Below are 27126 nucleotides of genomic sequence, written 5' to 3'. Positions count from 1 at the left end.
GCAATTCCACGGTGTAGTTTGTGGCGGCGTAGACGTTCGGGGTGTATTGCAATGGTTTGTCGGGTTTGGCTGTGGGTCCAGAATAGCTCCCATTTCCTTATGTTCTTCCACTTTTATTTTGATTCTTCTGTTACAACGCCTGACTTATCTACCTTATATCCCCCCGACGAGGCCTCTACATAATTTCATGTGGCAGAATTTCGTGCATTTTGAGTGAAAGAAGTGAGACGAAGTTGTAGGAGGAAGAAGAGGCGCGGTCACTGTGGAGGCCTCGATCGTGAGTGGAAATGGCGGGAATTGCGTTTGTATCGCAAAGTAAAGGATCTGCATTCATTTCTGAACTTGCTTTGGTGGATTGTTATACATCTGCATTATTTTTCATAAAAAAACGTTATGTTGAACTTTAAGGCTCAAAGCACGGACTATATATATAGCCCTCATTGAGGTAAAAATAAAAGTAAAAAGCCTGCTATCGCTTGCCAGCTGTACGTGGGCTGCTCGAGGGTTGGAAAACCAAGCAATCTTTATGTCTTGGCACCAAGTAAGAAAACCAGAAATGTTGTATACCAAGAGGTTTTGAGAAATTGAAAATTGACAAAACGTCATGTAGCATTGTAGGAAATGTACTGTGATATTGCTCTAAAATATACATGTTCTTTTCATCATATATTTGTATTATTCTTATAAATCTTATTCAACCCGGGCAAAGCCGGGTACCTCAGCTAGTTATACGATATGGCAGGAATGTGGACCCGCCAGCGATAGCTCGCGTACTCATAGCGAAGGACACGGTGGGGTTTTTAACCTCCACAAACGAATGCTGGGAGAGGGAGTGCCCAGTTCAACGTCCACCCGAGGGACGGCACACACATTGAAGAGACGCCGAGCTTGTGAAACACCGGGACGGCAGTTTATAGCCGGGTCGGGATTCGAACCCAGGCTTGTCGGCTTAGAGTGGAGTGCGCGTACCTCTAGGCCATCCTCTCAGCCCATTTAAATAACCGTACCCAGGCAAATACTGAAGAGTATCTTGTTGGGTATTTCGTACCAAGCATGCTCACTACGTAGTTGATCCAGAGTGGGAACTGGAAAACGATGAATGATGGATCCGCCTGGATTGGGATCGATTGTCAGCACCCCCACCCTTCCGCGCCCGTACAGTAAACGTGAGATGGAAAGTCTTGACAATGATGGACTCCAAATTGACTCGAACAGCTAGACCTCGCATGATTACCTCACACAATTACATTAGCGGAAAACCAAGGGTCACCAACAGAGTGTTAGTGGGTAATCGCACGTGAACAGTTGTTTCTTCTTGCTTGGCATTTGCAGGACTTGCTTTTTACTCTTTACTTTTTTTTTCTTTCTTCCTTCTTTACTCTTTCTTTTTTTCTTTGTCGAGCCGTGCAAAGTTCCACAACAATCCGGTTGGTTTAACAACGTTTTCCAAGATCTCTGCTCTTACGTAATCCCCAATACCTGGATTGATTTTTTTAGAGACCTTGCCCATAGTCCTCCCTTCTGTTTACCATCACGAGCGTGTGGAACACATCACTATTTTTTTTCTAATCAGAAACGAATATTACTGGTTGGCAATTACCTGGTAAATAACTCGTTCCTGGTGTCTTTGTGAATTTTCATTTAAAATGGGAAAGTTTTTGTTTTATTTTTTATCTTCCTCCTGTTTATTTGATTGATACTTTGAGGTGATGTGCTATCTATGACAGGAGATGAAAGTTTTGGTTCAACATTGCTGTGCGTCCCTCCTTTCCCCCTCCTCCTCTTCCCTTCCCCCCCCATCTCCACCCCTCCCTCTCATTCCCCTCCTCCTCCTCCCCTCCTCCTGCTTCCCCTGCTCCTCCTCCTACCCTCCTCCTTCCCCACCCGCTCCTCCTCCTACCCTCCTCCTTCCCCACCCACTCCTCCTCCTTCTCCCCTAATCCTTCCCCTTCTCCTCACTCCCTCTCCTTCTCCCCCTCATCCTTCCCCTTCCCCTCCTCCCTCCTCTAATCCTTCCCCTCCTCCTCCTCCTACACCACCCACTCCTCCTCCTTATACCTCTTCCTCCTTATACCTCTTCCTCCTTATCCTCATCCTTCTCCTCCTCCACCCCTTCCTCCTCACAGGTCATGTTTGAGCAGTACGAATTTGCCGGAGTCTACGTTGCTATCCAAGCCGTGCTCACGCTCTATGCTCAAGGTATATTTTTGACTGTGGGTGGTGGCCATGTTCTGGAGATTTATTGTGACCATACAAAACTTAACTCTGGCATTAGTTTGTTTTCTTTTAAGTTTTGTGCATCAATTACTTTTTAACTACGTATCATGGCCACAAGAGGTCTTTCATGTACAAAATGAAGGGTGGGGTGGGGGGGGGGGGGGGGGGTGGGGTGTTCTAAATTGAGAGTTAATTAATTATTAAAGAGAAATTAATAAATGGAGGAAGGTGAGTCAGAAGAATAGGTATGCAGAAAAGGAGGTAATGGGAGGGGCATGCAAGGAATTTAATGGGGAAGGGGAGAGGAGAACAAAGATGTGACAGCGTAGGTTATGTATTAAACCCTACTTGTCTATTAGTAAGTAGGATATCTCAAAAAGCTGTAGACAGATTCGGACAAACCTTGGTAGGTGTGTGACCAGGAAGAATTGATTTAATTTTCGATTTTGGTGAAGATCTGGATCTGAATACCAGCTATTTTTAAGTGATTCTTCATCATTTAGATATGGGGCCAAAAACGATATATAGCAGTGTATCTCAAAAAAAAAGTTGTGGACGTGTTGTGACAAAACTTGGTGGATGAGTTGGTTGGGTGAGAAAAACAAGCCATGTCGATTTTGGGGCAGGTCCAGATCCAGATCCTGATTCTAGAATTTTACAAGTGATTCTTCACCACAGACAAAATAAACAGATTATAATGAGTGGCCTATCAGTGGGATACAAAACATAAATGTTCAGCGTCGTGGAGGGTATGCGCTCTATCGAGTAGTGTTCCAGTTGGCTCACCTGGAACATAGTTTGTGGGAGCTTATGGGATGGTGCCTCATCAGTCCGTCAACAGTTGCAACTTCTTCTCCAAAACCGCTGATAGGATTGTGACCAAACTTGGCTAAAATTATATTACGTATGTTGCGGCTCGAGTTTGTTCACGGCATTTAAAAGTTTGGGGTCTGAGGGGATTTACAGGGGGTGAAAGTGGATCCAAGTTTGATTTCCCCAAAATAGCATCTGTATGTCATTTAGCATCCATACGTCATTTAGCAGCTGTACGTCATTTAGCAGCTGTACGTCATTTAGCAGCTGTGCGTCATTTAGCATCCGTACGTAGTTTAGCATCCGTACGTAGTTTAGCATCCGTACGTAGTTTAGCATCTGTACGTCATTTAAATACTGTACGTCATTTAGCAGCTGTACGTCATTTAGCAGCTGTACGTCATTTAGCAGCTGTGCGTCATTTAGCATCCATACGTAGTTTAGCAGCCGTACGTCATTTAGCAGCCGTATGTCGTTTGGCAGCCATACGTCGTTCGGCAGCCGTACGTCGTTCGGCAGCCGTACGTGGTTCGGCAGCCGTACGTGGTTCGGCAGCCGTACGTGGTTCGGCAGCCGTACGTGGTTCGGCAGCCGTACGTCGTTCGGCAGCCGTACGTCGTTTGGCAGCCGTACGTCGTTCGGCAGCCGTACGTCGTTTGGCAGCCGTACGTCGTTCGGCAGCCGTACGTCGTTCGGCAGCCGTACGTCGTTCGGCAGCCGTACGTCGTTCGGCAGCCGTACGTCGTTCGGCAGCCGTACGTCGTTCGGCAGCCGTACGTCGTTTGGCAGCCGTACGTCGTTTGGCAGCCGTACGTCGTTTGGCAGCCGTACGTCGTTTGGCAGCCGTACGTCGTTCGGCAGCCGTACGTCGTTCGGCAGCCGTACGTCGTTCGGCAGCCGTACGTGGTTCGGCAGCCGTACGTCGTTTAGCATCTGCACCTCTTTTCAATATTTGCGTTTTGGGAAGGAGAGACAGACAAATAAAATAACTTGCTAATGTTGTGCAACATTTTCAACTTGTTAAACTTGAATGAAAGTGCAACTTTTGTCATAACACCTTGCTTGCTCTTCATTCTTGAAATTTGCATTCATTTCTCCTCTTCCCCCAACCCCCAACTCCGTCCCCTCTCTCGATCCCAAGGCCTTCTCACGGGTGTCGTCGTGGATTCTGGTGATGGTGTCACGCACATTTGCCCTGTCTATGAAGGTTTTGCATTGCCTCATTTAACCCGTCGTTTGGACATTGCTGGCCGCAACATCACCCGGTACCTTATCAAGGTGACAAAGACCTTTTGATTGTGTCTCATTACAATGGACAAAAAAAATAAATACTTTCCATCTGCTACTGAGGTAAACGTAGGTGTCCTTTATTAATTAGTGCATGTTGATTCCAAATCTGGTCACCATGTACTCAGCAGGTCAGGATTTTTAGTTGCACAAAAATGACATTTTTCAGGCATTGTTTATTAAAAACATCAAGCACAATTGCACAATTGCACAATTTAATCACATCATATAATGTACAGTAACTGTTAGCCATAAACTGCAACACGTTGAGCAATATAAACACATTGTATAAACTGTAAGGGTCGTGCCGGGCCCCGATATTCATGGGGGATACGTTCCTGAAAAAAGTCGCGAATAACGGGGCAATGTTTTAATGGGAAAAATGGGGATCCGTTTCCGGCGGTTCGTTATGAAGGGAAAAAAATTAAATTTTATGAACGCGAACGCACATCATTACACTCTTTTGCCGCGAGTGTCATGTTTATCGAAAACGAAGCGTCTATTTTGCTTCGATCTTGCGTGATTCCAAAAGCACCTCTTGATCCCGAAAGTAGTTGCCGTTTCAACCGCTCGGCGTTTAAGCTTGGAGGATGATTCTGTATTATCTGACGAAGATGGACGTTGAGTTTAAATTGCGTAATTTATACGTACTGTCATCACAGTCCTTGTGTTCGAATTTCATTTTATTTTGGATCCAAAAGAAGAGTTCATTTTTACTTACCATGAACCAACCTCGCCGATCGGCGCAGGATTTGCACCATGGATATCTTGCACCATTCAGTACGCAAGTAAAAATTCATGGTAACTTGCCGCTAAGTTGTCTAGTCTGGGCCCATGGATGGACGTAAAGCTGGGTATCCGGTCTGCAAGCATTATTTGTTTAGTTGGTTTCTTTCTCGGAATGGACGAAAGAAGATAAAGCTTTGGGGCTGGAAAAACATCCGATATTATTGAAGATGTCAGAGCAGATAAACATGATGTTAACATGCATTATATGACGTCATGCTTATTTGCTCTGCCAACATGAGTCCGTGTCATCGATGTCTAACAGGCCTACTTTTGGTCGTACCACGTGATCACCATTCTTCATAAGAACAGCCATGTCGTGATCCACCCAGACTTCAACTCGCCCTAGGCATCCAAACTTTTCCGTGCGGTCACGTCTTCCAGGGTGCAAATACTTTTTGTCGACATATGATAATTAATGAAATCTGGATATAAAATGGTTGGAAAGTTTGTCTCGCTTCTGGACCTTGTTGTATTCAGCAATTCATCCGGGTCTATGTTGCGACTGTTGCGTATAACTTGTATTGTGTCCAACGTATCGACATATCCAAGGTTTGATCCCTATTATTTAGCCATGAAAGCACACAACGCACAATAACACAACCAATCGTGAACGTGGGTGTTTATTATTATTTATTTTAACTGTTGCGGAGCTAAGCTCCACCTCCGATTGATTGATGTGCCAGAGCATCGCTCTGGTGCGCTCCGGCTGGACGACACTCCTGCTCCAAATACGTGACATTGGATTTCCATTTTTTTTTCTGAACATCCTTACGTGTTGGGATAATTCTGATTTCAGATTCAAAATAGGCACACTCAAATGAGTCTAATACACATACCTCAGTAGCCATTTGGAATTTTCTTTTTTCAGTACAGGACATTGCCTTTTTTGGCCTTTCATGGTCGTCGATCGATACTGTTGGCTGGTTCTTGGAGTGGGTTGAATCATGGATCTGTGGAAACTGCAGTTCAGTGGTGCAGACTTGCCATCAACATTGGCATGTTCCTCTCCCCAAGACCTAAGTTCCCACTTTTGTCATCAAATGTTCCCCTGACAATCCCTCCCTAGCTGCTGCTTCTCCGAGGCTATGCTTTCAATCACTCGGCGGACTTTGAGACTGTTCGAATGATGAAGGAGCGTTTGTGCTACGTCGCCTACAACGTGGAACAGGAGCAGAAGTTATCTCTGGAGACAACTACGCTTGTGGAATCTTATACAGTAAGTGTTGTTACATTTTTGGAGGAGGGGGATTAAGGCTGTAGACACCACGTATGTTCACATATCCTCTTACCTGTATTAGGTGTTTGTTTGTTTATGGTAAGGAGTGTTTGTGTTTCCCATGAGGTTTAGGTGTTATTTGTTTATTTATTTTTTATTATTATTATTTTTTGTATACAGAATCGAGGCTCATGAAAGAGCTAACATTTATCACACAAAAAAATCAAACAGACACACAAAGTATATAATAAGGGGAGCGGTAGACAAGATCGGGAGAGAAGGGGAAGCACACAAACACAACATTTGAGAGCAGGGACATCGGGATATCTGTGGGAGGGAGAAGGCTTGGGGGGAGGAGGCGTGGGGAAGGGGGAGTGGGAGAAGTATATAACACAAGGACACTGCAAGGACTTCCAGAAAGGAAGTTGGTATTTCTAAAAAGTGGATCTGGGGTGAAATTAGCGGGGGTAGAAAAGATCAAGGTTTTGGATGGGAGAAGATAAGAGATGGTGGTGTTGAAGCAGGGGAGGTATACTAAGTCTCGGCTCGTATAAGTCTAGGCTCGTATATTTATTGTATACTAAGTCTCGGCTCGTGTAAGAGCTAAGAGTTTGCTTTAGATATAGCTAGGTTAAGGGGTCTCATCTCTCCCATCTGTAAAAATCGGGCTGAGCCTAGAACAGTGGGCCGGGGTAATGTCGCACGCCGTCTCCGTAGCTACAGAGGAATAGGCTCCTCCCCACTGCCTATCACCAGCATGTGGGAGACTGGGATTGGTGAATGTCTTTGCGGCAGAAACTGGTAAAGTCTTCACGGTTTGGTGAGCCTTTCTTGCTCTAGTTATTCCTCCTCCCCTGCTTCTTCTTCCTCTTGAGAATGACAGACCAGGAGAGAGTCAGCACCATGCTTCTACTCTATCTTCCCACTATCTCTCCAAGCTGAAAGACCTTTCAGTGTGCACAATAACACCTTATTTCTGTGCTTCGAAGGTCGGAGTATTCCATGTAATGTACCTGCAGGAAAGTGAACGTGGTGCTAAAAGGGTTACGCACTCGTGATAGCACAGGGAAGCATCTTCGGCTATTGCGCCATTCTGATTTTCAGCTGCCAGATGGCCGTGTGATCAAGGTGGGAGGAGAGCGTTTTGAGGCCCCCGAAGCCCTCTTCCAACCACATCTCATCGATGTTGAGAGTCCAGGGGTAGCTGAGTTGCTGTTCAACACCATCCAAGCAGCTGATATCGACACCAGGTAAGACCCAAAATATCCACCACCCCATCACCTCCATCCACCTCCCCTCCCCCCTCTGCTTTTAATATTTACTTCTAATTCATCGAGTTAGTCAAGCGTTGCTAGATTTGTGATTGCCCTCTGTCTTAATAATAAACAGTGGCAAGCTGCTACTGGATGGAACAGGTTTGAACCTTTTTTTTTGAGAATTGCATTCTGCCGTTTCAGAGTGGAGTTCTACAAGCATATCGTGCTGTCTGGTGGCTCCACCATGTACCCGGGTCTCCCGTCACGCTTCGAGCGTGAGATAAAGCAGCTGTATCTGGAGCGTGTCCTCAAAGGGGATGTTGAAAAGCTTTCGGTGAGCACGCTCTCACCTCTTATTTTGTTGACGATGATGATGACATAATAATGCTAACATTACAAAGGCGTCTTACTTTATGATGGAACTACTTTCTTGCTTTGAAAAATCGTCTTATCCCACTTCCTCATGAATTTCATGTACCTACTGGGCCGAATTGCCTGTTTGAAACAAAGGCTGGGAGGCATTTCGTTACCTCCACCACCGAACGTGGACGGAGCTTATGTTTTCACCCCAGTCTGTTTATCTGTCTGTGAGCTGTATATCTCAAAAGGTTGTACACGGATTCGGATGAAATTTAGGTGGGCAGGTTGGGTGTGGGACGAGGAAGAATTGATTCGATTTTCGTGAAGATCAGGATCCAGATTGGACAATTGTTTAATCTCCTTCGTGATTCTTCATCATTGAGTGATGGGGCCTAAAACAATATATAGCACGACATCTCAAAAAGTTGTGGACGAATTATGACAAAACTTGATGGATGAGTTGGTTAGGTGACGAGAACAAGCCTAATAGATTTTGATTCAGGTCCGGATGCAAATCGGGCCTATTAGTGGGATTGTACAAAAGAGCGCGCACAGCTGTAAGGACGAAGGACGGGAACAGTGGTGAGTTTGAGGTGAAGGTGGGAGTGCATCAGGGGTCGGTACTAAGTCCACTACTATTTGTAGCTGTGATGGAGGTGCTGGCTCAGAACGTAAAGGAGGGTTTACCGTGGGAGTTGTTGTATGCAGATGATCTGGTGTTGATTGCGGAAAGTATGGATGGACTGAAGGAAAAGATGAACACGTGGAAGGAATGTATGGAGACAAAAGGTCTGAAGGTGAATATCGGAAAGACGAAGGTGATGGCAAGTGGTAAAGCATGTGGTGAGGTGGAAAGAACTGGGAAGTGGCCCTGTGCTGTGTGTAGGAAGGGTGTCGGAGTGAACTCCATTCAGTGTACAATGTGCGCTGAGTGGGTTCATCAAAAATGTGGTGGTCTGAGAGGGTCATTAACCAGTGTGGCAGCTACATTCAAATGTAAGGTGTGCACAGAGGGAGCTGCAGATGGAGGAAATGTTGAGTTGGATCTTGGAGATGGTGTGAAGCTGGAAGGTGTGAAAACATTTTGCTACCTCGGAGACATGCTGAATGGAGAAGGTGGATCAGACTCGGCAACGGTTGCTCGAGTGAGATGTGCATGGAAGAAGTTTCGGGAATTGAGTGGCGTGCTGATGATGAGGGGAGTGTCGTTGAAGCTGAAGGGAAAGGTGTATGCTGCATGTGTGAGAAGTGTTATGATTTATGGGAGCGAGACATGGGTAATGAACACAGAGCAGCAACGAAGGTTGGAAAGGGTGGAAATGCGAATGGTTCGACGGATGTGCGGAGTATCGTTGAGAGAGAGGAAGACAAATGATGAATTGCGAAAGATGATGGGAATAGAGCCTGTGATTGATGCTGTGAAGAGGATCAGGTTGAGATGGTTTGGTCATGTATTGAGGAAGGATGAAAGTGACTGGTTGAGAAGAGTGATGGAAATGAATGTAGAAGGAAGTAGAAGACGGGGAAGACCGAGAAAGACTTGGCTAAAGATGGTGGAAGTAGAAATGCGGGCAAGGGGGTTAACAAGGAGAGATGCAGAAAATAGGGCAAAATGGAGAAGATTATCATGGGGACCGCAAGGCTAACCCCCGCTCTAGCAGGGAAAATGGCCTTTTAAAATGCATGTTGTTGTTGTTGTTGTAGTGGGATACAAAACGTAAACTGTTGAGCCTGGCGGAGTATGCGCTTTACCGAGTGCCGTTCTAGTTTATTTTATGACAACTATATTTAATTTTTTTTTAATGACTAAGTATATAGCCGATATGTTTTATCACTCTTTCTGTACCAGAGTCTAAACTTATGGTGCAGCTAAATGACAAAAGGCAGCAGGTTTACAGACTAGCACAGGATCTGGGGTTCAGAGTGGAGATGGATATACACAAGGAGCAAAGGAGGAACACCACAAAAAACGAGGAACAACGGTCAAGCGAAAAACATAATGGGAACTAATCAGCACATGTACAAGATATTGCGGATGTGAATGGGTGAGCATGCGAGGTAGATGGGCAGCACATTTGAAAGGCTGAAGTGAGGAAGGTGAAATGACCACGGAGAGATTATTTCATAATCGGGAGAATAAGGGGATGAATGATTGCAATCGAGCGTTCATTCATCCCCTTATTCATCCCCAACCCAAATAGTGCAGAAAGCCTTGTATTTGACCGCCTGGAGAAGGCTAAGGTGGGAAATAGGAGTACCAACCTGGAGTGGGGAGCCTTACTCCATATGAGAGCCTTTTATTTATTTATTTTTTATTAACACCATTGAAGGGTGAAGCCCAAAAACCAAGGGGCCTACCTGGGAGAAAAGGCAGAGAAAGATGAGGAAGTGTGATAATTAAATGAGATCTAGATTCGAGACGATTGATTCGTGACTTGAATTTTTCAAATCAAAAGTTGATAGAAGTCGGGAACGCACACACTGCTGGCAAGACTCTTTCACGAGCCTCTTTCGGTCTGAGAGACCTGAGGTCTCAGCTCTTTCACGAGCCTCGATTCAGTATACCAAAAAAAAAAAAAACTTTTCCAAAGCGGCAGTGCCGGCGAATGAGGAGGCAGCATGGCAATTTGTACGGAGGGAAAGGAAGTTGACACAGCGACGAGTAGAAGCTATGGAGTTGCTCCAGAGTGAAGAAGAGGAGGAAAAAAATAGTTTTTGATTGACAGAACACTGACTGTGGTAGTAGCGGTAAAAGAGGCATAGGGAAGAAACTGCTCGATGGTGGGCCAAAGCTGGAACATTTTTTTTTTCTTTCCCTTTTTAAGGCCATTTTCCCTGCAAGAGCAGGGGTTGTCCTTGCGGGCCCCATGACAATCATCATGGTTCCCTTTTTGAGGCAATGTTTTTATGGCCGGATGCCCTTCCTGACGCCAACCCTTTAGTCGCCTCTTGCGACACGCAGGGATACGGTGTACCTATTCTAAACCGGGGCACACACCGGCAGACAAATTAACATGACTCGACAAATTAGTTTAGTTAGTTAGTCAGTCAGATAGCCTTGGCTTAGATGGGATCCAGAATACCCATGACTGACGGAGGAGCTCCACCCCAGACATGGGAGCAGTATCCCATCACCAGTCTGACTTGGGGTGTGTAAAGGGTGTAAAGCTGATGGGAGTTATGTATTTGCGAGCTTTGACGATAAAAACCAAACTTGTTGGAGGCAGATTTGACGACATTGAGAATACTAGGGCGTGCCCGTACGTGGGTGCAAAAAAACATGCGTGCAAACAACAACAACAAAAAAAAACTTTGAAACCACGTGGCAGTAACGACCACAGAACCCCCCCCCCCCCCTCTATTTATATGAAATGGTTTGGTCCATTCGCAAAGCCAAAGCGAACGGCTTGCGAGTACGGTAGAACCCCCCCCCTCTATTTACATGAAATGGTTTGGTCCATTCGCAAAGCCAAAGCGAACGGCTTGCGAGTACGGTGACCATACCTTGGGAACCACTTGTCCGATTAATTTCAAACCTTGAAAAGGCACATCCTCAGGTCCCCAGCAATATATCTGGCAAGTTTCAATTAGATCGGACCCGTGGTTGTCGAGAAACAGCGGTCACAGACAAACACACAAACACACACACACACACGCAGACACACACACATACACACAGAGATTACTGGAATTATAGATAGATGAAGCTGCTATGAGAGATTGTTGGAAATCGTGACACCAAACATATTAATAGAGGAAGAGTGCTGGATTTGAGAGTGGGACATGAGAAGAGAATGGGTGGCTGTGTTAATTTTGCTGGATATAAGGAGGTTTTGATTCTTGGACTGATTGAAAGAGACAAGGTTGTCGGAGGATGAGATTGAGATCACGATTGATGGAGACAGCGAGGGACTGGAAGAGGTGTACCGGCATTTATAACTGCACCTTTTCACAAGTCTCTCTAATTTAGCATTTATGTAATGCCAATGGCAGTAGTTCAGGCTGTCAGGGGAACGATACACATACTGTATGGCAGAATTGTAATTTGGCAGGTTTATTTCCTTTTACTCAAGTTTTTTTCCATCCAATATATGGTTGATATTTGGGGCTGGGTCGTCGTCGTCGTAGTAGTAGTAGTAGTAGTAGTAATAGTAATAGTAGTCCAAAAGTTATTTTCCAATACCGACACTTTTGACATGAACTCAGGCTCTGAGCATTTTGCAGCTATTTATTTATTTATTTATGTACAAAGTCGAAGAGTAGCGGAGAAAAGTGAACATGTCGTTCTAACAACCGACTGCATTTTTTCATTTTTATATGCACCGTCGAGCCTTGTGGAGGAGCTACCTTCCTGCATCATTTCCACTTCGGCAGAATTGTTGAGTCCAAGGGTGGTGGTGCTGGTGCTGGTGGTTGTTGTTGTTGTTGTTGTATAGCTCCAGACAGTTCTCTCGAACCACCCCTTGGCATGGAGACAGCCGATCGATCACACAGGAGCGACACAGAGACCCCCCACATCCAGGATGGTAGACCCCCGCCTTCACTAAGTTAGGGCCACGACAGACTTAGAGTTAGAGAGATGGAGACAAGAGGGAAAGGGCCGGTCCATGGAGACCAATTGCCACTTTGACTGTGACCGCGCTGCCCTGACGAATCTGGGCAGCAGGGTGGAACGGGGAAGATTTGGCCCCCGACTTGCATTGTGGGGTACAACCACCACGAAGATGCGTCCCCGATAGTTGTCCCAAGAGTGGTTGGCTATCTTGGTGCTGGAGCAAATAGGATTGTTTTTTAAATTAGGTTTTGTGAAATGTCTTTTTATAACTACCTTGGTCCTATGGTGAGACCGTACGCTTTACCATCCATATTTTCAGCGGGGATTGAACAATAAAATACGAAATAAATAATTGTACTTGTAGAAATGATGAAACACAACAACAACAAACAACATGCATTTTAAGGCCATTTTCCCTGCCAGAGCGGGGGTTAGCCTTGCGGTCCCCATGACAATCTTCTCCATCTTGCCCTATTTTCTGCATCTCTCCTTGTTAACCCCCTTTGCCCGCATTTCTTCTTCCACCATCTTTAGCCAAGTCTTTCTCGGTCTTCCCCATCCTCTACTTCCTTCTGCATTCATTTCCATCACTCTTCTCAACCAGTCACTTTCATCCTTCCTCAACACATGACCAAACCATCTCAACCTGTTCCTCTTCACATCATCAATCACAGGCTCTATTCCCATCATTTTTCGCAATTCATCATTTGTCTTCCTCTCTCTCAACGATACTCCGCACATCCATCGAACCATTCGCATTTCCACCCTTTCCAACCTTCGTTGCTGCTCTACGTTCATTACCCATGTCTCGCTCCCATAAATCATAACACTTCTCACACATGCAGCATACACCTTTCCCTTCAGCTTCAACGACACTCCCCTCCTCATCAGCACGCCACTCAGTTCCCGAAACTTCTTCCATGCACATCTCACTCTAGCAACCGTTGCCGAGTCTGATCCACCTTCTCCATTCAGCACGTCTCCGAGGTAGAAAAATGTTTTCACACCTTCCAGCTTCACGCCGTCTCCAAGATCCAACTCAACACTTCCTCCATCTGCAGCTCCCTCTGTGCACACCTTACATTTGAATGTAGCTGCCACACTGGTTAATGACCCTCTCAGACCACTACATTTTTGATGAACCCACTCAGCGCACATTGCACATTGAATGGAGTTCACTCCGACACCCTTCCTGCACGCAGCACAGGGCCACTTCCCAGTTCTTTCCACCTCACCACCTGCTTTACCACTTGCCATCACCTTCATCTTTCTGATATTCACCTTCAGACCTTTTGTCTCCATACATTCCTTCCACTTGTTCATCTTTTCCTTCAGTCCATCCATACTTTCCGCAATCAACACCAGATCATCTGCATACAACAACTCCCACGGTAAACCCTCCTTTACGTTCTGAGCCAGCACCTCCATCACAGCTACAAATAGTAATGGACTTAGTTAATAGTACCGACCCCATATGCACTCCCACCTTCACATCAAACTCACCACTGTTCCCGTCCTTCGTCCTTACAGCTGTGCGCGCTCTTTTGTACATTGCCATCACTACTCTGATCAACCATTCCTCCACTCCTCACTTCCTCATTGCCCATGTCAATACTTTGCGTGGAACCCTATTGAATGCTTTCTCCAGATCAACAAACCCAAGAAACAACTTCTTCCTCCTTTCCATGTACTTCTCCTGCAACTGCCTCACAATAAAAAGCGCGTCTGTCGTTCCTCTTCCTGGCATAAATCCAAACTGCATTTCGTCGATCTTCACTTTCTTCCTCATCCTCCTCTCCAACACCCTTTCCAATACCTTCATTCCATGCTCCAATAACTTTATCGCTCGGTACGAGCCACGCTCCAGAGGGTCACCTTTCCCCTTGTGTAGAGGGACGAGGGTACTCAGTTCCCAATTCACTGGAATGCGGCCTTCTTTCACCACCAGATTACAGATCTCTGTCATTCTCTTCACACCCCAACTTCCTGCTGCCTTAAACATATCTCCCACAACTCCCGTCGGCCCTCCCGCTTTTCTACTCTTCATTGCTTTTATCGCTTCCTCAACTTCCTTCTCTGTTATCTTCTCTGCCGGTCCGAAAACTGGGTTACTCTCTATATTGCCATCCCATTCATTCTCTGTATTCAACAGCATTTCCATATATCTTTTCCATCTTCCTTTAATTCCATCTGGGTCCACAACGATTTGTCCCACTTCATCCTTCAAGCAACTCACCCCCATAACATCACACCTCTCTTTCGCTATCTGCTTTGCAATCCTGAATACTGCTCTCTGACCCTCTTCCGAATCCAAGCGTTCTCCGAACATTTTCCTACATGCCTCCTGTGCCTTTGCTACCTCTTTCTTTGCAGCCTTCTTGGCTGCCTTATAACTTTCATGCTCTGCTGTTTCTGCTCCCGTACCCTTCGCCTTCTGCCACTCCTTTAACTTCTTCCTCTTCTCGTCAATCCTCTTTCCAACTTCATCATCCCACCCCTATGTTTCCGAGTGCCTCGGTGGTCCTTTTGTCCATCCACATACCTCACCAATGGCTCCCAACAGACTATCTTTCTTTGACATCCAACCACGTTCAAGCTCAACTACATCATCCTCTACCCCACTCAGCCTCTCTTTTAATGCCTCCCTTACTGTCACCTCTTTCAACCTCCACACCTTCATTCTCGGTTGGTACTTCACCCGCCGAGCTCTCCTTGCACCTTTCACCCTTATGTCGCAGACAACCAAGTGGTGCTGTGAAACAACCTCCTCCCCCGGGATCACCTTTCTGTCCCGGAGGTGCCCCCTATCTCGCCTACGCACCATCAGGTAGTCAACGGTTGTCGTCGACCCACCTGACGTGTATGTAACAAGCTTATTATCCTCTTTCTGGAACTGAGTATTGCAAATCAACAAATCAGCTCCATCAGCAAACTCCAAAATCCTTTCACCTTCTCCATTTCTCACACCATATCCGTAACCCCCATGAACACCCTCAAAACCATCCATACTCCTTCCCACATGTCCATTTAGGTCTCCTCCTACCACAACAACTTCCTCATCTTTCACGTTTTCCATCAGCTTCTCTATCGCACACCAGAACTTGTCCTTCTCTTAATCGCTCTGACCAACCTGTGGAGCATATCCCGAGATGACGTTCACCAAGAGCTTTCCAATCATCATTTTCACCATCATCAACCTATCACTCACTCTAGTCACACTCACCACACTGTCTACAAACTCCTCAGAAAACAGGACACCAACACCATTCATGCCCTCCAGGCACCATTGCCACACAAACTTGTATTTCTGTCCCTGCCTACCCTTCACCATTCTCACACCACTTCCCTTCCATCTCGTCTCTTGCACACAACATATATCCACTCTTCTTCTGACCAATACTTCCACCACTTCTCCTGATCTCCCTGTCATTGTCCCAACATTCCATGTCCCAAACCTCAGAAACCGATCTCCACTTCGGGCTGTACCCTGCCCATATGTAGTTGTAATTGTCATGGTTCTCTTTTTGAGGCAATGTTTTTATGGCCAGATGCCCTTCCTGACGCCAACCCTCTTAGTCGCCTCTTACGACATGCAGGGATACGGTGTACCTATTCTAATCCAGGGTATACACTGGGAAACGTTTAAAACATGGTAGAAATGATGAAAGTTAAAAAGAAATCGAATTACAATACAATTTATACATATTTATCATTCACCTGAAGCATCCATATTCCTCAGGTAGGGATAGCAGATAATAAAAATTATAATTCAATTAATCGTGTAACTTATGAAGTTTTAATCAGGTAATTGCATCTGTGCACGCACAAACCATTACTGCCTTTTCCCTTCCACCCTTGCCCGCCAACTTCCTTCGAGCAGAAATTCAAGATCCGCATCGAGGATCCCCCACGACGTAAGCACATGGTGTTCCTGGGCGGTGCTGTCCTGGCAGACATCATGAAGGACAAAGACTCGTTCTGGATGACGCGTGAGGAATACCAGGAGAAAGGCGTGCGCGTGCTCGAAAAGCTTGGCGTGGCCATTCGATGAGCACGGCCGCACGGTCTCGCTTTGCAGGGAGCAGAGGGTTATCGGGATGGTGGGGGAGTTAAAGGAGAAATGGGGGAACAGTAGTGCTGGAGGGGGTGTGGGGGGAGGTTATGTTATAATTGCATTGCTTGTACACTAAATAAAATCTCTGCATAATGAGCTTGGCATGGGTTGAAATCGGAAGATTTGGCTTCTTCGGTTCCCTCAGCTCTTGTACGACGGAGTTGTACGGAATCGTAGACGGGAAAAAATAATATTCCATCTACTCTTCCCAATCCAGCCCTATGCCTTCTTTGCTACGTTCCCATGAACCCGACCCTTTCAATTACGCTTAATAACTGAGCTATATTAAATTGAATAATACAGCGCACTCGGGTTTTGAATAAGAGGTGTTGGGGGCAGGGAAGAGGGGGGGGGGGGGGGGGAATTATTGCTTTTTTTTTTTAATGAGTTTGAGTCCTGTAGCATATATTGGTGGAGGATTTAAGTTTGGGGTTCAAGTGTACTTATTTGACTGTACAGTTTTTGTTTTCCTGGTCCTGAGTAATTGTCACCTGCTGGCCTGATTTGTGTCAGCTGCGACATTGATGGGAAAGAACATTTTGATGAAAATCGCCGATTGTGTGCAAATGGCGTTTCACTCTGTTCTGCTATAAAGGGCTACTTGAACGCAACCGTTTGTCCTCGTAAACCGGGACCAAAGCAACAAAAGAAAACATTCTTATGTTTTGATACCTTTTATTTTTAAACCTTATCGGAGCTTAAAAGAACATTTTATATGTATATATATATATACAGACTTGGCATTTAATATGGAATATATTTTTTTCTTGACTTGGGTTTACTTTCTTAACTCAGTATATCAATCTGGTGAGTTTCTTTTACACTTTGGTGATTTATTTGTTAAAAGAACCATGTCACTGATTGTCTGTCGCAGCAAGAAGTCAACAACAGGATTATATCACAGGTGGCGTGGCAAAATGTACGGACAGGTGCATTTGACGATTGGCTTCACAGTCGGGTATACAAGGGTTGTTGCGTTCTGTATTAGTGGAAAACAACTGCTGCACATCTCCAAAAGTTATTGCCGCTTCCTCTGGAGATGGTCCGTCAACTCGACAATGCTGTTTGTCATGGAGTGGTGGCTTTACGAAATTATGGCATGAAAGAGCGTGCTATTGCTCGGCAGTATGGCATCACTCAAGGTCAGGTGTCAAAGATCCTGAAACGAAATGCTCAGAGGTGTGTCCCTACTCCAATACCGAGGCCAGGACGTCCCCGCAGAACCACAAGGAGGGATCATCGCCAGCTGCACCGGTTAGTCCGCAATGGCCGTACCAAGTCAGCTAATCGGCTTAGGGCTGAGTGGCAGCAACTGACAAATGTGCCTGTATCCAGAAGGCTAGTCAACCAACGACTGGTTCAAGCAGACTATCGTGCCAGGCGTCCCCCGAGAAAGCCACGCCTGACCAGACAACACCGCCAGCGCCGATTGCAGTGGGCCAGAGAGCACCGTCAATGGCAGCCAGGACACTGGAATCACGTGATCTTCAGTGACGAGTCTAGATTTCTGGTCTATCGTCAAGATGGCCGCGGCAGAGTGCGCAGGCAAGTGCATGAAGCCTACAACAAAGATTGCATAGTGCCAAGAGTCAAAGCTGGAGGTGGTGGGGTGACCGTTTGGGCTGCTTTTCATGCAGGGGGCAAAACTGACCTGGTTTTTCTGAATGGAAACCTGAACCAGTATAAGTACAGGGCCATTCTGGAAGAAACATTGCTTCCATTTGCTCGTGCAGCCTTTCGAGGAAACTTTGTCTTCCAAGATGACAATGCACAGCCCCATCGTGCTCGCATGATCCAACACTTTCTTGCTGACCGTGGTGTAGAGCATATGGAGTGGCCTGCCATGTCCTCGGATATGAATCCGATAGAGAACTTGTGGGCAGAATTAACGTGTCAAATCGACCACTTGGACCAGCAGCCGACCTCTGTGCGTGAATTGCAGCAGGCTATTGTCACTGCATGGCAAGCGATTCCTGTCCAAACCTTGGCAAATCTCGTGAACAGCATGCCTCAACGTGTACGTGCTCTCCTGAATGCTCGTGGGGGTTACACGAAGTACTGAACTGTAATTGTAGTGTCCGTAATCCCAGTCGTAATTTAACTTTTGTTTTTGTTAAAAAAATTTTTGGCTAATGTGCAAAATAAAGAGATACTTCTGGAAAACGTACAGAAGTTTAACACAGTCCTGTCCATGAATTGAGTTCGATATCAGTTTACATCACTTTCAAGGATCAATTTATTTGCTTCAAAATGTCAAATGTGGTTTTTGTTTCTTTTAAAGGTCACATTAACAAAATCTAGAATAATTTCAACATAATTCCAATGAACTTTTGGTTCTAAGACATCTTGAAAAGTAAGTACACTCCCACAAAAAAAATATTCCATATTAAATGCCAAGTCTGTATATGCACAACACACACACACACACGAGCACACATGCCAGCGCTAACAAAGGTGGATACTTCGAGACCTGGTCGGTCTCCATTCCACATTCTGAAACCCACATATGCAGATAAGACACACACACACACACCACACCACTTGCTTTTGAAAACTTTTATTTTTCTAATTCGTTCATGTAATTCCCATCCACCATCCTTTTGCACAGTTGGAATTGCATCGTTTCAGGATTGAAGTTGCTTTTTGTTTTATGATTTGCAGGTTTATTTGTTTGCTTTTTATTATTTTATTTTTTTCATGGCATTGAGCGGCAGGCCTCAGATCCCAAACTGGTTTGGAATGACATCCGAAGCGATACTGCTTTCATTTTCTGCCCATTGTTTGTTTTCTTGGAATGTCACCAACTTAGTTGTCCGAGTTGCGCATATTGCTGTGTTTATGTTGATCACCAGTATCGTGCATCAAATACAAGGCCAACCACCACTTCTGTATTCATGTGTGAACACATGGGACAGTCTTTCTTTTAAGAGTGGCACATGCCCAGTGCCCACTCTATAATTATTATTATTATTTTGCTGATTTCCACTCATTCCACCTGCCTTTACTTTACCTTGCTGCAACGTGCAAACCGGCATGAGCTTCAATAATAACGGCATATTTGAGAAAGTGTTATTTGAAGAAATTGCATTTTACTTTGTAATAAGGAAGTTAACACCGTTTTTGAGGAACTGATTTTGCCCATACTATTTATGCCCATATTTGGTGTCTTGCTTTTCTCTGCTGAACCATTTTTTGCCCTCTTCTCCCTTCGTATGCATATTGGGCCGAGAGCCGGTTACGAGTTCGGCCCATAGGTAGTATCATTTATACGAGGCATAACCGATCTGTCGACGCAGGGCAGGGATTTGGTGAGGGTGTCCACAGTATTTTGCCTACTATTTGTTAACATCGATCAAATGATGCCGGATGACGGGACACGAGGCTTAACTTAACGTCCGTCCGAGGGACGGGCACTTTGTGATGCGATGCCCTGCCTGCGGAATGCCAATCCGACAAGTTAATATTTGGGCCGGAATCAAACCCAAAGGAGACAGTTCGAAAGCAAGTGCACTGCCTCTGCACCATCCTGTCTGGAGGCTGAAAGACGACTACTTTTTTTTATTAACCAATGGTTCCTCGGGGTGGGGCGGGGGAAACCTCGGTCATATCCTTGCATTGATGTAAAACAAAAAGTAATTTTCAAAAGTCTTAGTTTATTTTTTTTGAAACTTTGTGAAGATAACCTTTCTCTTATGTGGTTTGGGTGAAGATATTTTATTTGTGGTTTGGGTTAAATTTTACTCAACTTTGCTTAAGCTGAAACGAGGGTGTTTTTATCATGTGATCAGAACATCATGTTGGAAATTTAAGATGTTTGCCCTTCTTTTTCCGTGCGTTGTTGTGCAATGTTCTTGTATCTTTCGCAAAGAAAACTTTGCTGCTTTTAATCTCCTGAGAAGAGTTTAAGGATGGAATGAGGCCTACCCAAAGACACCTGCGGTCAATTTCAACCGAGGCTTTGACCAGAATAACATCTTATTCGCATTCTTGTTTTCGTCCTTTGTGGAACTTGTTTTCCGACGTTTGGATTTTTTCACTGCGTTTTACTTCGAAAACATCGAGAATGAGTAATTTGATGATGATTGCTACACTTTACTTTATTGGAGCAGGTTTAAAGAGCCAAAGGTTTTGTCTGTGCCCACAGCGCATCTTGCTTTTGCTCCGCGGTTTGGATAGCGTCATTTTTGTCATACTCTGAAAAAGTTCCTGAAATGATTTTTTTTTTAAACGGTCTTAAATGGGTCTTTACAGGGTATATACTTTAATGCAGGTTTAAAGACACGTGATTACATTTGAGCTTAACAAGGTGTAGTGTTGACGGGATTTCTAAAGCCATTCATTTTGCATGTTGCTTTTGTGACCGAGCGCAAATTGATCTTGTAAAGGGATATGTGCAAAAACGTCCTTTAGTGTGTATCGATTAATAGGTGTGCGAGTGTGTGTGTGATCATGTTGTTGTGTGTGACATCGTTTGTGTTTTTAGTAATCTTAAAAAAAAGAAAAAAAAATCTAATAAATCTTGCAAGCCTCATGTCTCGAGAACAGAGGATCAAAAACCGCGGTCCATGGCCCTACAGCGGTCCATAAGGGCATTGGCAGGGGTACAGGTAACTTTGGCCTCGTCATTTTGTTACTCCTTTAGTGTGTACTCCTTTAGGATCGCTCCCAGTTTGTGATTGGGCCAGGAAATGGCACAAACCTTTGTACCGTGCTCTCCCGTAATGTTTTCATTGAAGATATTCACCCGAGGTCGTGGTGTTCAATCATCATCTCCTCATTTCCCCATCCATCTTTACCTGCCAAAAGAGCCCATTGTCTTTATTACGACAACACACAATGGTTTTGTTTTTATTTCTCAGCGATTTATTATTTTCATTTATTGAATGCTTCGGCAATGTGTCACGAAATGCTCAAGTCCTTTTCACCTCGCTGTACTGAACTTGTTTAATAGAGCGTTTTATGATTGGCCTTATTTTGATTCATGCTGCCTTCTATTTGTGTACTAATCATTTACATCTTTTGGCTTTTTTTGGTCCACACTTTTGGTAAGGTATATTTCCCCTCCGAAGAAAGCAGCCAAACCATGTGATTGAAACTCCGCTTGGCCCGGTGGTTTCTCATATCCCCTGGTTTTGGGTTATGCATGTGAACAGAGCAATATCGTACCTTTTTGTAACGTTTGGATGTTGAATAAAACAGCTTTGGACATTCCCATCGTGAGATGTTGTCATGCGTTAAATAACTTGACGTTAGCCGAAATGTTTCTCGACACCTTATCAGCTTGAATGTAACCGGACCCACAAGATCTCATAAGCAAAGCAGTCGAGCCTGGTTGGTACTTGGATGGCAGAGCTCGAATCATGGAAAGCTGGGTGTCGATGCCCTATTGGAACCAGACACTTGTATAATGGCCTTTTCTTTCTTTCTTTCTTCTTCCCTTTGATTAGTGCTCTTTAAGTTTCCTAATGATACAAAGTTTGGAGGTAAGATAGATAACAGAGAGGGTGGTTAATCACATTCAGGAAAGTACAAATGGAAGGTGCTGGAGATTGTTAAGAATAATATTTTATTTTAAAAAAATAGAGATTTCATTATGCAAGGGGCAATTTTGGAACGTGTCACACAGGAGAAACATCTGAGGGAGGGGAGGTAATATATATGGGAGGTAGGCAGCCAGGACAACAGGTAGCTATAGGTACAGCAAATTCGGTTTGAGGTTTCATTCGTAGGGGGATGAATTATAAATCAAAAAGGTGGTTTTAACATTGTTAAAGGAATATCCTCATCTCGAATATTGTCTGCAATTTTGGTCACCACAATGCAGGAAGGACATCCAGTGCATTCAGAAAGTATTCATACCCCTTGACGTTTTTCACATTTTGTTGTTTCAGCCTGAATTTAAAATGGATTCAATTGACATTATTTGTCACTGATCTACACATAATACCCCATAATGTCAGGGGAATTTTTATTTTTTTCGAATTTTTTACAAAGTAATTAAAAATGAAAAGCTGAAATATATTGAGTCAATAAGTATTCACCCCCTGTGCTATGACGCCCCAAATCGAGATCGGTTGCATCCAATTTCCTTTGATCATCCTTGAGATGTCGCAAACTTGATTGGAGTCCACATGTGGCCAATTCAATTGATTTGACATTATTTAGAAAGAAATACCTTTCAATATAAGGTCCCACAGTGGACAGTGCATGTCAGAGCTGAAAAGCTACCACGAAGTCCAAGGAACTGTCCATATAACTCCGAGATATAATTGTGAGGAGGCATAGATGTGAGGAAGGGTATACAACAATTTCTAGAGTGTTGAATGCTCCAAAGAGCACAACGAGCTCCATCATTAGGAAATGTAAATAATATGGAACTACCCAGATCCAGACTTTCTAGAGCTGGCGGTCCTACCAAACTGAGCAACCAGGCAAGAAGGGCCTTGGTCAGGGAGGTGACCAAGAACCCAATGACCACTCTGATAGAACTACAGAGTTCCTTCCTTGGCTGAGATGGGAGAACCTGCCAGAAGGACAATGGTCTCGGCAGCACATAACAAATCTAGGCTTGATGGGAGAGTTGTCAGACAGAAGACACTCCTGAGAAAAAGGTACATGACAGCACACCTGAAGTTTGCAAAAAAAGCATGTGAAAGACAGAGCATGAGGCAGAAGATTCATTTTGTTACGATGAGATGACGCATTACTATGAGTGGTCTGATGACACGAAAATTTAACTCTTTGGCCTGAATGCAAAGCACTATGTCTAGCGGTAACCGAGCACAGCTCATCACCCATCTGACACCATCCCTACCATGAAGCATGGTGGTGGCAGCATCATGCTATGGGGATGCTTTTCAGCAGCATGGACTGGGAGATTTTTAATGTTAGAGGGAACGATTAATGGAGCTAAATACAGGCAAATCCTCGAGGAGAACCTGCTTCAGAGTGCAAAGGACCTTTAATTGTGGCAAAAGTACTTAGACTGTGGCAAAGATTTACATTCCAACAGAACAATGACCCCAAACATGCAGCCAAAGCAACACTGGAATGGCTTCAGAATAAGACCGTGAAAGTCATTGAGTAGCCGAGCCAAAGCCCAGACTTGAATCCCATTGAGAATATGTGGAAAGACTTTGTCCACCGATGCTCCATTCTAACTTTGGAGTAGATTTGCTCAAGCTCTGGAAAGAAACGCCCCAAATCCAGATGTGCAAATTTGATACAGATATACCCAAGATGATTTGAAGCTGTAATCGCTGCCAAAGGCACTTCTACTAATTATTGCCTTAGGGGTTGATTAATTACTCATGTAAATGAGATATTTCTGCATTTCATTTTTACCCTCGCCAGAGGAGAAGGTATTGCATTTGAGTCCGTTTGTCTGTTTGTCTGCACAGAATAAATATGATTTTCTCTGCAACCGTTGGTCTGATTGACAGGAAATTTTCACCATAGGTGCAACCCCACCTGTAGAATTTTTAATGACAATTGTGATGTCATAGGTCACGTGGTTTGGCCGCCATCTTGGAAAAAACGAAAAACGTTGCACCTCTATCTCTGAAAGGGCTGAATAGAAAAAAGTGAGACATGACTCATTGTAAAGAACTCTCCATGGGGAATAAAATATGTTAATGATGATGTCATAGGTCCCTCCATTATGACGTCATAATTCGACAAGTATAAAACTTCATCCGATCAAGATTAAATTTCTTGAGCATAATCTAGGAATAAATTAGTTAAGAAAAAAAATGTCATCGGTCACGTGGTTCGGCCGCCATATTTGTTTTAACACAAAAGCCTTAAAAACCACTGAATATACATCCCGGCGAGGGTTTGCAATCTCTGATTGCTCTTTTTCTTGTTTATTATTGTGTAAGGATTTCTAAAAACAAATTACACTTTGACATCATGAGATCTTTTGTGTATGTCGGTGACAAATCTTCATTTAACTCATTTTAAATTCAGGCTGCAACACAACAAAATGTGAAAAAGGTCAAGGGGTGTGAATACTTTCTTGAAGGCACTGTAGCTGCCATAGAGAGGGTTAAGCGCATGGCTACTCCATTAATTCTGGGCCTAGCTTAACTCAGCTATATATATATATAGGAGCATACGCTGGATCAGCACGTCGCCGCATCCTTGGATGACTCCTCAGCACCATCCTGACACACCACTGTGTGCGTTACGGAATGAGGTGTTTTTACCGTGGCCGGAGTGCAACTCCTGCCACCAAACTCCTCGAGTACCCTGGTACTCATTTCGCCGACCTCAGAAGGATGACAGGCTGTCAACCCCACCTGGTATTAATTAAGCTCAGCTATGAGGAGTGGTTAAAGGAGACAGGGCTTTATACATTAGAAAGGAGGTGGTATAAGTGTTGTACGGGAAAAAATAAGTGCAGAAGAATCAATTGAGCATAATCGACAGTGATAGGACCAGGGGACATGGCCTGAGATTAAAGAAGAGGAGAGTTAAGATGGCAGTAAGGCAAGGGGTAGTTGAGTAGTTGAAGCATGGAATCGTCTCCCTGGAAAGGTAGTGGCAGCAGAAACGGTAGATAAGCTTAAATTGGAATTAGATAGGTAGCTACAAGTATTGGACATAGAGGGGTATAGGGATGTTGGCGTATTTTGCCAACAAACGATACAAAGAAACTTTTTTTTTCATTTTTCTTTTGTTATTTAAAGTGTTCTGGTGCTGATGTGGTTCAGGCATTATGGGCCAAATGGCCTCCTGCTGCATCTCATGTCCTTGTGTATCCTTGTGCGTATCCCTATTAACTTGAAATTTGAACAGGATTTGCATAATGGGTGACAGACCTTGTTCACCAAAAAATCAGAATGATCGCTTTAGCCTTTTTGACATAAGGTCGTCCATGACAACACCACATTATAATAAAATGGGCATTTTGTAAATTTATTATTACCAAACCTCAGTAATTTTTCAAGATATGAAATTTAAATTTAAGCAACTTATTTTAAGTATGTGAAATATATGTGAGGGAAATCGGTCAAGGGTCAAGGTCAATGCCATCTAAAACATGTAAAACACATATTAGGCCGCAATTAGAAAAAGTAACAACCAAATTAGTTATGCACAACATTCCGCACTGATGTAAAACACTCGATGGGTCAAATTTTCCAAATTACCAAATTGCTGTTTCCATATGGCAACTATTGCAATTTTGGATTTCGCAAGTATCGTGCGCTATGCGCGACATCTTTCTTGTTAAATGATCTGAGACGTCATGTTTGCATCAAATTTCTCGAGTTTGTATTCAAAACATTTCAGGTTTATCTAGTAAGCATTACGTCTCATAAACATAGATTTTGTCTTGAAGCCGTTTCCTATTGAGTGAGTGAATGAATGAATGAATGTTTTAAGGCCATTTTCTCCGCGAGAGCGGGGGTTAGCCTTGCGGGCCCCATGACAATCATGGTTCCCTGTTTGAGGCAATGTTTTTATGGCCGGATGCCCTTCCTGACGCCAACCCTTGGTCACGCTCTTACGATGCGCAGGGATACGGTGTACCTATTCTAAACCGGGGTACACACCGGGATCATTCATCCCAGCAAGCTGGTACTGAATTTGCCGACCTCGGAAGGATGACAAGCTGAGTCAACCCCCCCGGTGTTAATTTAACGATCGACCGGGATTCGAACCCAGGATCCTGGGATCCCAAGCCGGCACCCGAACCGCTAAGCCAACACCAGGCTGCCGTTTCGTATTGAGTCTTGTAACCAAATCACACAATGTTACACACGTACTGCAAAGGTCACACGTAACAGATTTTCATTTCGCTGGCAAAAAATGAAATCCAGCCTCGATAAATTAATATATGTAGAATGTATGGATGCTTTTCTGTTGTTGACTGAGATAAAAATTTATTTGGATCTTTTCTTGTAACTGGATAAAATCTTCACTTATTTTATTTATTTTTTGTATACAAGATCTAGGCTCGTGTCAGAGCTAACATTAATTACAAAAAAAACAAACGGACACATAAAACATATAATAAAGGGAGTGGGCGACAAGATGGGGGGAGAGAGGGAAGCACACAAGTACAACATTTGAGAGCAGGGTCATCGGGAGATCTGTGGGAGGGAGAGGGCTTGGGGGGAGGAGCCGTGGGAAGGGGGTGTGGGTTGGGAGAGGTAGAAAACACATCAACACTGCAAGGACTTCCAGGAAAAAAGTCCTGAATTTCAAAAAAGTGGAATTGGGGTGAAATTAGCGGGGGTAGAAAAGATCAAGATTTTGGATGGGGGAAGATAAGAGATGGTGGTGAACAGCTGTTTTAAAGACCTGGAGGGAGGAGTGGGATTGAAGGGAGTGGGGGAGTTTGTTCCAGAGGCGGGAGAAAAGAGGAATAACCATGTGATCATTCGTGTGCGTCACACATGCAACGCGAGTGTTTATCTGTTTTGTTTTTTTTAGGCTTAAGAAAATTAAAATACTAAATTTCCCGACAGCAATTGTGAAACAATCACCGGTGTTGCGGGATTGCGTGATACAA

The 27126-nt window shown here is 44.3% G+C and overlaps 2 protein-coding genes across 4 annotated transcripts in view; one reads left to right on the top strand and one right to left on the bottom strand.

Moving 5' to 3' along the window:
- Positions 1-21818, top strand: part of LOC137426474 (actin-related protein 2-B) — a 34997-nt gene extending 13179 nt beyond the window's left edge. Inside the window, exons 4-10 of one of the 2 annotated variants that reach the window (XR_013623685.1) lie at positions 2127-2199; positions 4172-4308; positions 6173-6322; positions 7427-7572; positions 7780-7912; positions 16374-17324; positions 19006-21818. Coding sequence is in view for 1 of the 2 variants with exons in the window: in XM_068115037.2 (XP_067971138.1) it covers positions 2127-2199; positions 4172-4308; positions 6173-6322; positions 7427-7572; positions 7780-7912; positions 16374-16544 (810 nt within the window). In the remaining variant the exon portion in view is untranslated. Of the gene's footprint in view, positions 1-2126; positions 2200-4171; positions 4309-6172; positions 6323-7426; positions 7573-7779; positions 7913-16373 lie in introns of both variants that reach the window. The other variant, XM_068115037.2, reaches the window with a different exon arrangement.
- A 4874-nt stretch (positions 21819-26692) lies between these two features.
- LOC137426475 (3-oxo-5-alpha-steroid 4-dehydrogenase 2) overlaps positions 26693-27126 on the bottom strand; it is a 63222-nt gene continuing 62788 nt past the window's right edge. For both annotated transcript variants that reach the window (XM_078779398.1, XM_078779399.1), the window contains exon 5: positions 26693-26915. In XM_078779398.1, coding sequence (XP_078635524.1) covers positions 26816-26915 — 100 coding nt within the window. In that variant the 3' untranslated portion in view covers positions 26693-26815. The remainder of the gene's footprint in view (positions 26916-27126) is intronic.

This window comes from Myxine glutinosa, chromosome 5 (genome assembly GCF_964187855.1).
Source record: "Myxine glutinosa chromosome 5, kmMyxGlut1.1, whole genome shotgun sequence".
Lineage (NCBI taxonomy): Eukaryota > Metazoa > Chordata > Myxini > Myxiniformes > Myxinidae > Myxine > Myxine glutinosa.
The sequence above is the reverse complement of the archived record's forward strand: the minus strand, read 5'-3'. Positions and strand labels throughout refer to the sequence as shown.